The sequence below is a fragment of the Rattus rattus genome, chromosome 1 (genome assembly GCF_011064425.1).
Source record: "Rattus rattus isolate New Zealand chromosome 1, Rrattus_CSIRO_v1, whole genome shotgun sequence".
Lineage (NCBI taxonomy): Eukaryota > Metazoa > Chordata > Mammalia > Rodentia > Muridae > Rattus > Rattus rattus.
The window spans coordinates 473843-488071 of NC_046154.1; the positions used below are offsets into that span (position 1 = coordinate 473843).

Consider the following 14229-nt stretch of genomic DNA (forward strand, 5'->3'; position numbering starts at 1 on the left):
CGGGGAAGGTTGCCAAAGTGATGACTTGAGTTCAATTCTTGAACACGATGAAAGGATCAAGAACCAACCAGCTCCCAAAGTTTCCCAGACTTCTATGTAAATTCATTTGACATGAAATAAGAAACACACATAAACACTAAATAAATGTTTTTTGTTTTTTTTTTTAAATTTGGGTCACGGAGCACAGTGTTGTGAGTGGCTCCTCCTTTAACAACACTGATGTACCAGACACTAAGCATAAATATTCTGCTTTGGGGTCATCTGCTACATCACGACACCAGAGTGGATCAAAGTTAAATCATTACATTCTCGATTTGTTAGAGATGACCTAAACAATGCAATGCAGACATCAGTGCAAATTAATGCTTTCAACCTAGGATCAGAATGCCTAGAGACTGAAGTTAGCACATCAATGTGACAATTATGGTTATCTGAGAAGGAATCTGTCTGTGGTCTTGATTAATGACTGATGTGGAAGGGCCCAGCGACTGAGGGCAGGGACACCCCTGGGTCTGTGGTCCTGGCTGGTATAAGAAAGCAGAGTAAGCAAGCCCTGGGGAACAAGCCAGGAAGCACCACTCCTCCATGGCCTCTGCTTCAGTTCCTGCCTCCGTTCCTGCCTGGTTTCCTCTGGAGATGGTTTTCCTCTGAAGTTTCTTTTTGGCCATGGTGTTTAAAACAGAACAGAAAGAAAACTAAGACATCAGGTTTTACATTGCTAAACATTTTATTCTAATATTATATTAATAATTCAAGTGCAATTTTTCTTTGAAAAGTCAACTGCGTTAAACAAAACTTGTTAAATATCTTTCATCAAACAAAGCATATTCTTTTCAATCCTCCACAACAGTCAGAGCCATGTAGTAAAAATAAGATGTTTTAAGACCCTACTACACATTTTGTATTATTGCTTAGAGAACAATCTGCATTAGCGGTCAAGGTCTCAAGCAGTGATTAATTAGCTTTTGAAAGCTCTACCAGATACTGTGACATAAAGTCATGAATCCAGGTGTCAGTGTCTGGCAGCGATGTGTCTACTAGATAGACCACTACTTTCCGGTCCCAAGGGTTAGCGTGTTCAATAACTGTCTGCACCAGTGCCACCAGGGGTTTCTTCTCCACGTGATTTCGAAACACCATTGAAGCCTCTTCCGACCATTGGCTGCACTTCACTCCTAGGGGAGAGACAGGGAAAGAGGGGGCAGTGAGTGGCCACTCTTGCCTGTCTTTGAGCCACTGGGAGGGAGAACTATTTAGTCAGTTACAAAGTATTTCAGGTTAGACCTGCCAACGCCAGAGAACAGCTGCTTAACGTTCCTTGTCTCACAGCTCATCTATCTTGAATAATAAAGGTAAGACTACCTGTAGAACACGTTTCCTTTGAGAGACAGTGCTGTTTATAAAGGGGAGTGGTGATGAGCACTCCCATTTCCTATAGTAAATTGTAAACTGTTAGACTTGAGATAGCCAGAGGGAGAAATGTCAGAACCAATAATAAATGAATAGAAAGGACTGGCTCTATGATCTATGTGCACTGCCATTTCTTACAACAGCAGAGAGTCACAGAAAGAGTGCAATGTTCCATCTGAGCCCATGGATCCGAGCGAGGAATGCTCAGGTCTTACACAGGCTCCCTCTTGCCTACAGACATCCTGCTCCCCTTAAGAGGGGTTCCTGGGAGGAAGTGAAGTTCACAGTCTGGGAGCACAGGCTAGCCCAAGGCTCACGGGGTACCTGGCTATGAGACTATGGATGCCTGAGTCCCAATCCCCCTACTCCACCACAGAGGGCCTGTTCAGAAATGCTTTTTACCAGTGCGTCGTGTTCACTTCCACCAAACAAGTGATTCTGGAGGCCACACCCACAGTCTGAAGAGACTGAACAACCATCAGAATCAGCCAGATATGGCAGGAATGCTGGAGAGACCAAGCAGGAATTTAAATAACCATGAGTGACAATTGAGGGCTTCAGTGGAGGAGACAGGCTACACTGTCAGGAACAAAAACAGCAGAGACGCTGAAAGAGAAAAGTCTGCTAAGCTCACTGACTGCTGGGTGGACAGAGTCAAGGGAAGAGTCTCTGATATCAGGAAGGTGAGGGAGGCTTCTGAAACTAAAGCAAGGAGAGGGCTGGGAAGGAGACCCAGAACTGGGACTAGGGAAGAGAGTATGAGGGTGGGTGGAACAGACCGGAGAGGGGAGGCACTGAGCTTAGTGACTGACAACCTCAGGTAGAGTCACACCAAACACAGCAGGAAACCATGGCTCTGCACATCACACCCAGAAAGCCTAAAACCAGAGAAAGCTGTGAAAAAGCTAAAGGAGGGAAAGCAGCTGGGTACAGCAGGACAGACTCACAGAGGACTTACAGCCACCCCAGATCCCAGGAGCCAAGAAAATGAAGTGCTGCCCCTGCCCAAGAAGCCCTCACGGTGCAGGGCTGGTGCTTCCCAGGCACACAGTGGGTGCTGGGCTCAATCTAGAGAGGTGGGATGTAGAGGGACAGAAGAAAGGAAAGATGAGGAGGAGAAGCAGACTCTTGACAAATTAAAAATCGGTGTGGAGTCTGCGGAGTAGGCTGCCTCAGAAGGAACGAGGAAAGACCTTCAGAGGGAAAAAGGAACTTGGGTCTAATTGGGTCTAAGAAAAGGAAGAGAACTTACCAGAGAGTAATGGAAGTAAAGTCACACCATTTGCTTTTGAGACCTGATTATGTCTCACTATGTAGCCCAAGCTGGCTTCAGACTCACAATCCTCCTGCCTCAGTCTCTCTAGTGTTAGGGTTACAGGGATGTGTCTGGCTTTTCTTATTCATAACTGATCTAGCGGTAGATAACAATGCATTCGGAGTACTAGCATCGAACGGTTGATTATGCAAACTAGTATAAGTCAGTCAGTGGCTGCAGTAGGAGTCATTCTGGAGGGGGGAAGGATTAGCTGTTTTATAGTTTATGAGGTGCTGCCAGGAACTGCGGAGGAGATTAACACTACTTCAAATTAGCCTGGAGGGCTGGGGCAGCTCCTCGGTAGGTTAAGCACCTGCCACACGTGCACCTGAGTTTGCACTCCCGGCGCTGAGTGAAAGGCAGCTGTAGTGCTGTGCTCTTACGCTCGCTCGGCTCGCTCGCTCGTACAGCTCCACACCGGGGAGACACAGGCAGGTGGAAGAGCCCTGCAGGTCCAGGCTCAGCGAGAGTTCGTCTTAAGAAAAATAAGATGTGCCTTCTGTTCAAACTGAGGGGCCCCAGTGGCCACTGATAGGGGAGCCACATCTCAACTGTCTCTCAGAGAGCAAAGGAAGACCTCCTGAGAGGTCATTACATAAGCGTGTCAAAGGTCAGTGTGTGGAGAAGCTACACATTCATAAGCTGGGTTGTGATGCAGTTACTAAGTTTAGAATTAAAAATAATTTATGCTTATTGGTTATTATTGTTTTATGCTGAAAGTTTCCATTGCCTTTTGCTTGTCTGTATTACTGTTCAACATCAGGGAAACACTGAGTCAATGGAACACTTTACACCCATCAAAATAATCAGCAGTGGTTGGGGTATAGCTCATTACAAGCCTGCTCTTAGCACTCACACAAATGAGAGGCACGGTTGTCTGCAGTTCTGGGGGGAAAGAGGACAACTAGCCCATAGGATAATGTATCCCCCAAACACGGAAACTGAATGAGGAAAACCAGGATGCAGCATGGTGATCTATGCCAGGATTGAAGCTTTAGAAATATTATCAGGCATGCAACCCAAGTCAAAAGCAGAGGGGGAGAACAGACTGACCATGAAAACGATCTTCCTGGACAGGTTGTTGTTAGCATTAGGAAGCTGAAGCAACATGCTAACTAGTGATCTGCACTTGCTTAAAAACCTACCACCAATAGAGCACACGCCCCACTGCAGCTGAGCCCCGCAGTAGAAGTTACCTGCAAGTTGAGCAGTGACTGCCTGGAACGGCAGCTTCCGGAACACGTCCACTAGGGGCTGCACCTTCCTTATGTTGACTAGCTCATGTTTGCCATAGTCCAGCTCGTACACAGACACCAGCCCATTTGTCAGGATTCCTTTTAACAGCACCCTGTACCACCTAGAAACACAATGGATTAAAAAGAGAGAACAGGCAAGATCAACACCCATTCCAAAGGGAGACAAGCCTCATATGACAGACAGACAGACAGACAGACACACACACACACACACACACACACTGAGTCATGGAAGTTTGGCAGCAACTGTGGTTGCTTTCTTCAGTGGTTACCACTGCCTGCTGTACCCCTGGATGCTCTGATACATTCTGCTCATTCTGGAGCTTCACAGGCCTCGTGGGGCTACTGAGAAGCAGTGACTCTCGCACTGCCACCCTCTCTAGGCTCAAACAGATGCCATGGGGGTGGTCAGGACGAGTCAAGGGATCCCTCACCCTGTGGAGATGCAAGATGGCATTTGGTACATGGTCTATGTCTGCAAGATGGAAAGAGAGACGTAGGTAGAGGAGGGGAAGCCAGAGGGTTGCGTAAGAGCAGAGAAAAGCTGAGAGGACATTTTGACTTAAAGCTGAGAGGACATCATGGTTGAAGGAGCAGATACTCCAGGAAGGCAGGATAAGGACTCATGAAGGCACAGAGGACTCGGCTGTTCGGGGAGAGATGAAAAGTTTTGAACAAACAATATTTTAGGGTATCCTCCCTCGGAGCCCCTCCCATTCTCAGTTCTCTCTTCTCCTTAACAAATGCCTTTCTCTGTTTAAAATGAACCAGACCTCAGGTGGCAGAACCGGCATCCTCTGCAATGAGTTTATCAGCCAGAAACTTGCAGCAAGCCCAGGGTGAAACACAGCCAGTGGCTTACAATGAGGCCTGTTTTAATCCCTGCATGTGACCGAGGGCTTTGAAGGGAATCTTGGGGCAGGCTCATGATGAGTGCATGCGTCTCACAGACAACTGGGACATGGAAAGGATTTGTGACAAATACCTGGGGGTTGGGAGCCATGCACACCTAAGTGAGAATCGCCCCTGCGGTGTCACTCTGGCCTGAGCCTCAGTTGTCTCATGTGTAACATTTTACTTTTTGGTCCAAAGTGTCTAGCTCGATACTGGTCACTACAATAGGCATTTAACAAGTGCCAGGCACCATCTGCAGATAAACTAAGTGAAAACTGCAGACCAGACTGGAGGGGATTTTTTTCCTGGTAGCAATGCCAGGCTGCAGACTGCTCACTGTATAAGAGACGATGGGGGTACAATAAATATATAGGTCTCTACCCACAGCATCATCAGTGAGCTACAGGGGACAAGTGATGGTGATCTGTGTTTCCAGTTCACGGAGTGCAGAGTAATAAGAGGAGCACTGCAGAAAACGGGTGCATTCCTGCTCAGACGGATTTCTGAAGCCAGGTGATTATTATAGAGGCTCAGATTGGACGAGATATCAATTCCAGAGCCACCATCATCCAGAGTGGTAAAAAGTGCAGATGCTGGGCTTTCCCCCAAGGTTTAGACTCAGGGGCTGGGTAAGAAAGGAGAATGGGGCTTTTAATGTGTTTCCAAGTGTTTCTCATTAGGAGATTTGGAGATCATCAATTTAAAAATGTCACATTCCTGTATATTAGCTTGCCACAGCTGGGACTAAAGTTCGACAGTCCAGAGTCTGTCGAACCTCTTTAAACACTTAACACTGGTTAACTTGTGAAACTTTTAAAAATCATTACTATATTCTTATCTATAAAGATCCATTATCCATGAACAACTGGCTTGTTCAAGCTCACTAGAGTGGGTGCAGAGCTTCTCCAATGGTATGCTGGACACTGAAGGGGCAACTCCTTCCCCCTAGGTAGGCTGTCCCAGACCAACCCTCTCTCATCTGCCCTCTGACGACCGACCGTCTGCATGAGAACTAAGTTACCCAGCAAAGACTTATTAAGACAGAGTTATACAAACTGAGTCAACCCTACTTAGGCTTAATTGTAATTAATAAAGTGAGACAATAAATTTTACAGAAGAAAAGCTTAGGACACAGACTCATGATTAAAACAAGTACTATTATTCTTTTTCACATTTTAAGAGTTAAAAATTGTTTTTTCTCTCATAAAAATGACATTTTATATACGCATATGTTGACTATCTTAAGAAAGAAAAAAGTATTTTGTGTAAAAATAATTAGCAGTGTGACCTTTTTTAAACTCTGTTGAGGGGGGACTGATGGAAGGAGAACAGGGTAAGGATTTTTGTGTGCAGCATTAAGAAGCTGTCTTCCCTAGGGAGGGTCTTCATTTCCCAAGGTCCAGTGGAGTGTGACAGGGATGGGGGGAGCTTGTGCTCCATTGGGGCAGACGCACTACAACCTGATGGTTTGGGGGAAGGAGTTGTGGATCCAAACAGGACTGTGGGAGGGCACAGGTGAGAGAAACAAACAATGCATGCCACTCCCTAGACAGGGGCTTACAATTGCTAGGAAGCACCCACAATGGGTGCTGGGATCTGCACATCTCTCAACTAATAATTTCCTTCCAAAGACTCTTACTGAGTAACCAGAGGTGGAAACAACAGTTCATTATTTATGGTAGTGACTATTATTATCTATAATACTGAAAAGATCTGGGAGAACCTACCTAACTAAAAAAATGCTAATTATGCTTCCCCATGACACAGGTAACCACTCAGCCAGAAACTGTCTCTGAGGAATTTTTAGCACATACTATTTGAGTTCTGGGGAAGAAAGTACAACTTTAAAACAGTGTATCAATGATACAAATACACGGGCCAAACTGGAAAGATTACAGAAGTGGTTAAAAAAAATGTATGTCTGGGAAGCTGGTTTTAGTTTCTTTTGCTTTTTTTTTTCCCTCTACGTTTTCCACAATAAACATTTAATTAAAAAAAAACTTCATTTTATGTATGTAAAACAAACTTTTAACATGAAAATGGTTAGTACATTTTACATGTTATTACTTTAAACATCAGAAAATTTGCACAAATTACTAAATCCATTTTTCACTCAAAATTCTCAAATCTCGCTGGACAGACTAGGGGCCCTCATGAGCACGCTATGCTCTTAGAAGGAGGCGCTGTGCCCAGGACCTACTTGTTCTCCACTTTGGCTGCATACACTTGGTCTCTCTCCACCGCTATGTGGCGCTCCTCAGACACGCTGTAGTACAGGATCATCTCTTCCATCAGCACCTCCAGCTTATGGATCTCCTGCCAAGGCTGGATGACGAAATGGCCTGGGTGACAGGCCACAGGCACATACACATCCATGTGTTCCCCTGACTTTGACAGGTGGACAGGAGGGGGCAGTTCCTCCAAGGAGAAAGAGCTGGTGTGGTCCAGAACAGACTTTCTGAGGACCTCCGGGTGGCTCTTTCTGAGGCTCTCCGCAGGGCTGCCTGGAGCAGGTGTGCTGGCATTCCTGTTGCCGGGAGAGCTGGCTGCAGCAGACACAGCGCTCAGAAACACATCCTTCTGGTGCTTCCACAGGTCTGCGTTTGTGATCTGCCGGTTGATGCTGCGGTGGGGATCCGGGAAGTTCTTGGGGGTGAATAAATACACGTAGGCCACGCCCCTGGCCTCGTCCACTTTCGTAACCTTGGGAATGGAAAGGAGCATTGACAAAGTCCACATCAGCACTGGATTCTGAGAAGCAGAATTCATATTAACCTCAAATATCACAGCAGAGTATTTTACAAAAACACTATTCGCGGTAAGATGGATTCTCTCTCAAAGCCTAATAGGCCCCGCCAAAACGTCAATAAAACAGCAGCGAATCCTACAGAAACACAAACTGAAAACAAAAATCCTGTAAAGTAAGGAGTGGCTCCTGCCACTGCGGGAGGAAGAAGAGCCACAGTGTAGCGAGGTCAAGTGTTTAAATGGACGACTCCCCAGCCCAGAGCAGGGTGAACACAGCAAGCTTCCACACACCTGCCACCCACCCTCAGCAATCAAACAGCCAGGACGACGACAAGAACCTGGCTCAGGCCAGCTGACGACCCCGGGATGGCAGTTACCTGGGACCTCTAGTCCCGGTTCTTCCTTTGGCCCTTGTCTGGATCTGCCTCCCCAGTTACACAGAGGATCGGGGCAAGAAGAGAAGGCAACTCCACCGAATAAGAGCCCTTCTGACTTTCCGCCCCATCGTCCAAGGGGAACACGGTCATTCTGTCTGCACTCAGCATGTCTGAGGGCTGGCAACTTAGTGACTCTCATCAGCTCCTCCAGTTTGTCTTACAGACGACAAACATGGACACGTCAGCTGTGCCTATCTATCATCTATCAAAGGGGACACAAATGGGAGACAGGGACATGGGCAGGAAGAGGGAGAGAAGTCAACAAGACAGTCTGTCTAAGACAGTTTACTTTGAAAACGGTGCTCCCTCAGTGAACCACTTAAATCCATTGTTTGGTGTGTGCTAAGATACTGACTGTGAGTCATCTAGATATTTATGATACACTGTATCATTAAAATTAACCATTAAAATACTCTTAAAGCTAAGAATGATGAACTGAGCCTGTAATAGTAGCATCTCAAAGCTCAAGGCAGGAGGATTACTGCAAGCTCCAGGCCAGCCAGTGTTACAAAGCAAGGTGCTGTCTCAAAAGGAAAAACAAGTCATGTTTTTATTGTGTACCCAAGACTTTGTCAAGAAAACAACATATACTATCATGATAAATGAAGACCATAAAACAAGGCATGGTCAAACCAGTGACTGCACTAGCATGGAGAACACAATGATCATGGTGCACAGAAGCAGCCTGACGGCACACGCACACAGGGGCAGTGAGTCAGGGCTAGGGGAAATGACCTACGACTTTGGGAAGGTACTGCCCCAGGGATGTTACCTGTGTTAGGTATAATGCACTGTGTGCATGAGTTGATGAGCTAAAGGATGTCTAATGTTCTTTACTCTAGAATGTGAGCAACAAGCTAAGGAGCTCCAGGGAACAATGGGCAAACACCAGGTCAGAAGTGGATGGCTTGTTTACAATCCTCTGCAATTTAGAAATAAAATTATGGTCTTAAATATTTTTCCAGAGATATGATCACAACTTAATTATCTCTTAGCAAAACTGGAGAACTAAGCTTCTCTGCTACTTTGTTAATAACAGGAAAAGGGGGTTGTGAGTAATACAGGAGATGGAGGGTAACTCTTTAAATAGAAATGAACCATGCAATATCTACAGCTACATGTATAATTCATCTCTTGGAAGTAAAGTGTGTCCATTTATGACAGTGAGATGAAATTCATCCATGCAACCCTGAGCTCCAGTTCTTTGCAGACATCCCAGGAACAGTAAGGTAACTCACCTTAATACTACAGTCCGAGCAATTCAAAACAGAATCTCTTAGCCAAAGAACAGCGTCTGGTGTCCACATGCCAATGGACTGTGGAAGATCAGCCAAACAGCACTTGATAGCCTGGAAAAACAAACAAGCAAACAGCAACATAACATGGTATGGAGCAAACACACTGCTGTAAAATAGGTCTAGCATCTGTTTCCCTAAAGCCAGATGCTGCAACAGATAACAGCAGTCATAGCCCCTGATCTGAGGGTCTGCTATATGTTATCTGTTTATGTCACTACTTTTTTTTTTAGTCCTCTCAGAACCAAGGAAGACCAGACACTATTGTCACCCCATAATCCTGGTTGACATACGCTGTGCACTATTTTATAGATGGTGAAAGGAGTTAAAAGAGCAGACTGTGGCAGGTTGCAGAACTGAACAGATGGGACACCTAGAACAACCTGGCTTCACTGCAAACCTCAAAGGAATCTTATCTATGTCACTCAACACCTCCCAAGAAATCAAAGGGTGCTGAACACTTATGCTCACCGCCTGAAGGAGGCAGAGACGAGAACTAGAGAGGACAAAACCCCTTAAATCCTTGGGTACCCAAATGCCACACACTGAAACACACACACACACACACACACACACACACACACACACACACACACACACACACACACACACACACACAACTCTCTTACTACCAAGCTGCTGCAGAATGCCACAAGAGGGAAAGTGACTTCTGGGATTCCTTCAGCCATATGTGAGTCTTGAACTAAGGGAGGAAATTTGTGACCAGCGGGAAAGCTCTCACACATCCTTCTCTGTGCTTTCTAAGCACACTGTCATGCCCACCCTCCTCCTGAGCTCTGAGTCTCTCTGTCTCAGCAAAAGCTGCAGATGATGACCAGGCCACTCAGAGTGGAGAGAATACTTTGCAGGACCTATGGACAGAGGCAATACAGGGGCAGGCTGCCGCGCGGGGACAGGCAGCCTGATGGATGGGCTGGTGCACAGGTAAGTACAGGCTCTGATGGCAGGAAGGGCCACAGACTGCTTGGCAGCCATGCCACCAAAGAGAACATTTAATATACTTAGATTTTCTAAATGATTAAAAGAAATGCTAAAATAAGCACTTAAGTGAGAGAAAAATACTGTTTTTTAAATCCTGGCAATCTATTCACATGTTTAAATTATCTTAAAATCAAGAGCTGAACCATTCAACCTTTATGGGCTTGCTTCTGTTACTTAGACCTCTTGGGGAGATGGGAACTGGAGGCTGGGCAGGCTGGCCTTTAGTAAGTAAGTAGTGATCACACTTATGAAATAGGGAATCCAGCCAAGGTTAACAGAAAATAAAAGTTGTTTACTGTCTGTTATATACAATACTGTAGCATAAAGAAGGAACTATTGTTGTGACTTTCAGAGAGGCAATAATAGGCCTGAAGCCCTTCTCCAGCCAGAGAACCTTGTTTATATGACACAGGCCCTAAGCAGACATGGCCATGAGGAGATGTAGAGGCCAGGGCTGTGTCACAGAACTGTAGCACTTAAAGGGCCATGCACTTCCAGTATTATGGCTGCATATCAACAGGGTAAGAAACATTATGAAAACAGGCTTACCCGAGAGCTAAATTCTCTACAATTGTCTCTGTCAGAAAAAGCAGTGGAGGGAAATGCTAAAAGCCACGCTAGTCACAGAAAACCATGCTTTATATGTTAGTCCTGTTGGTGGCAGGCATCTTCTGGAATACAGTCAAGGGACATTATGCAATCCATTTTTGTGTGCTATTTTTTGAGGCCAGGTCTTATGGAATCCAAGCTAACCTTAAACTCACTACAGAGCCAAGGATGGCCATGAACCCTGAGACTTTTGCCTCTACCCACCTAGTGCTGGGATTATGAAAAGTGTGCCAGCATGCCTGATACAAATGGCCATTTAATAGAACACAATAATTAATCACATATTCTTTATATATTAATCAATTATATATATTTAACAGAATACAATTAATTATATATTGTTTACATAGTATAAATTATTTACACATAAATATTTAACAGAATATACCAATTAAATTCATATATATGTATACATTCCTGTAAAATGTCCTCTATTTCCTTTAAAGGAGTAAGTGCTTCTTAACACCACCACCAAAGTTTTACAGTGGTTCACACTGTCATCCGAATGCTCCTTAAGAGGACAGGCTATGGTTAATGTTATCACTCCCCCTTCTTATATGGTAGAAAATCTTATAGAAAAATGAGTTCATATACACACATTCCCAAAGGAATGGTGGGCCCAATAAACTGCAGACCCTGGAAATAAACACTTCTACAAAGTATCCTGGAAGGGTGTGGAAGCTGGCTAGGTAGTGTCAGTACTGTGATTATTATAATGGAGCGTCTACGTAGGTGACAGTCTAATGACTCTGAGGACCTGAAAACACTGTCTACTAAACAGTTTTCTGTAACTGTGACTTCTTGTGTAAGTCAGCCGACATCACTTCTGAAAACCAGTGACACTCTCCCGCCTCCTTACACATGGACACTGCTCATGATCATGGCTGGCACTGGTGCTCAGCAGGCCGGTCGTACCTGAGGGGGTATGGCAAGCATTTCCTGCAGGAACCGCGGTGGAATTTCTCTGAGTTCCGACACTTTCACGGATGTCGAATTGCCAGAGTCCAGGAACTGAACGTCGAGTGCTCGGCTGCTGTGAACATTTGTGATCTGCAATGAGAAGAGCACTGTCTTACGGTCACAGCGGGAAGACAGACACCGCCTCCACCACAGCAAGCTATCGGGTCTTCCTGTTTAACGGTATTTATCAAACAGTCTTGGACTACAGTATGGCCCTGTCTTCTAAGTCCCTCGACAGTGGGAAACGAGTACTATGCAGCAAGCCTGCCCACAGTGAGGACAGCAGCAGGCACTAGTTCTCTAATTCTCCAAACACTGCTAGTTAGACAACGAGCTTTTCCAAACATTAAAATGTGCAGGAAACTTCTTACATCCTAGTAAGAAAACAAAGAACACCAATAATTCAAGATAGAATTTTTTGAAATCATAACATACTTTACAGTTTGACTATAAAACCCAGTCACTTTTATTATTTCTGCCATATGAAAAAGTGCGAAGCTCACACACAAGTCAGAGGGATAAAATAAAGTTCCAGTACAGTTCAGCAGTGGGTAACTACGTGACCGATTCATGTGTAAGTGTCAAGGACAAGGACATCGCTTAAATAACTTAATAGCAATGTGGTAATTCCATATATTCATTCTAAGTATCTGTACATGTACTGAGAAGCACTTTTGTCCAAAACACATAGCAGAACTTTAAATATGAATTTAAACTAGGTGAGAATTTACAAAGTGGCCTTACACTGTAGAGTGACAAAAGGAAGGCCAACTAGCAGTATTTGGAAGGCTTAGAGGAGACACATGTCAGGCATCCCTGGCTCACAGGGCAGAAAAGGACACGGTGGGACAATCTGAGAAACAAGTAATGCACATCAGTTACTGTATTAATGCTGATTTCCTGGTTGGGTAGAGACTAGTTACGCAAATGCTAACAGGGTAAGTGGGGGCTCTTCATAGTACTTTGGTAACTTTTCAGAGTTACATTTTAAATTAAAAAGTTTGTTCATTTAAATATTATCAACTGAACAACAGAGCGTTAGGATCTCAATAACATCATGCTGAGCGTGTGACACACTCTAGACCGCAGCCCTCTGAGAACTGTCCTGTCAAAGGCAGTAACCGCTCCACAACTGCTGCTTTCATTTGGTTAGGGACAGCTGAGTCTTACTAGAGGAAGTACAGTTGTATGTTAAAGCATTTGAGAAAGCAATCGAATGATGTTTCTTGTCTTCTAGGGCTGCTTTCCTTGTCGTTCTTAGGAATGTTGGACACAGGAGGGGTCACAGCGGCAACAAAAACTGTGAACACGCATTGGAGGAGTGCAGTGTTGGCTGCCACGTCACACAGCAGTGAAGACAGCCACTACAGCAACAGAGCCGAGTCCCAACATGGGTGGAAGACAGGCTTCAGAAGATGCCGTGATAGCTTCTGCCAAGAATGCACTAACACTTATTTACATAAAAATGCAAACAAGTTGTTTATGCAATCATTCACGTGCACACGTATACATGCACGAGAGCACACGAACACATGCTTTGTCCTTTAACATTTAACTTGACTGTTGAGTCTTCTTCAACATCCTAGGTTATTAGGACAAATGAATCCTCACCAGTTAGCCTCAATGGGGGTCTCCTACTTCCCCAAACTCACCTAGCAAATGAAACTTTATGTACATAGATACATAGATATATATACATGTAGAGGCCAGAGGTCATTAAGAATATTCTTCAATCACTGTCTGCCTTATTTTTCAAACAGGATCTTTCAGTGAACCCAAAGCTCACTAATTCAAACTTATCAGCTCAGCAAGGCTGCCCCAGAGTTTCCCTCCCCCCCAGAGCTCAGTTTATAGCATCTGCTGCTGTGCCTGGCTCTTTCTTTGGTGCTGGACACTACATATTTAATGTAGCAAGCACTTTACTGACTGAGGCATCTCCTTAGTGATATTTTTTAACTACACATATTCTAAATACACTTCATCTCTATAATTCTAGGAGAGATTCTATTATATATAATCCATAGCGAAGTGATATGTGGAGTCATATATACTAAGAACATGAAGAGCAGAGGAGAGGAAGGGAGAGGAGAATGGGAGCTTGGCTGTCTGGAACTGGTGAGGAGTCAGGCATGCTTATGGTACTTTTGAGAAATCTGTCCGTATACATGAAGCACTTAGCAGCGATCTCTACAAGCCAAGAGGCTGGTTTACCTCCACTCGTAACCATTTCCCTTTGCAATGGAAGAGGCAGATCTTCCCACAGAAGGGTAGCGAGATGAAGTACTCAGAGGTCATGTGCTAGG

The 14229-nt window shown here is 44.8% G+C and overlaps 1 protein-coding gene across 4 annotated transcripts in view; it reads right to left on the bottom strand.

The window, feature by feature from the left end:
- Positions 1 to 708: 708 nt before the first annotated feature.
- Positions 709 to 14229, bottom strand: part of Tdrd7 (tudor domain containing 7) — a 64108-nt gene continuing 50587 nt past the window's right edge. For all 4 annotated transcript variants that reach the window (XM_032891166.1, XM_032891157.1, XM_032891175.1 and 1 more), the window contains 6 exons: positions 14138 to 14224; positions 11882 to 12016; positions 9299 to 9409; positions 7076 to 7578; positions 3922 to 4082; positions 709 to 1175 (listed from right to left, as the gene is read on the bottom strand). In XM_032891166.1, the coding sequence (XP_032747057.1) occupies positions 955 to 1175; positions 3922 to 4082; positions 7076 to 7578; positions 9299 to 9409; positions 11882 to 12016; positions 14138 to 14224 (1218 nt within the window). In that variant the 3' untranslated portion in view covers positions 709 to 954. The remainder of the gene's footprint in view (positions 1176 to 3921; positions 4083 to 7075; positions 7579 to 9298; positions 9410 to 11881; positions 12017 to 14137; positions 14225 to 14229) is intronic.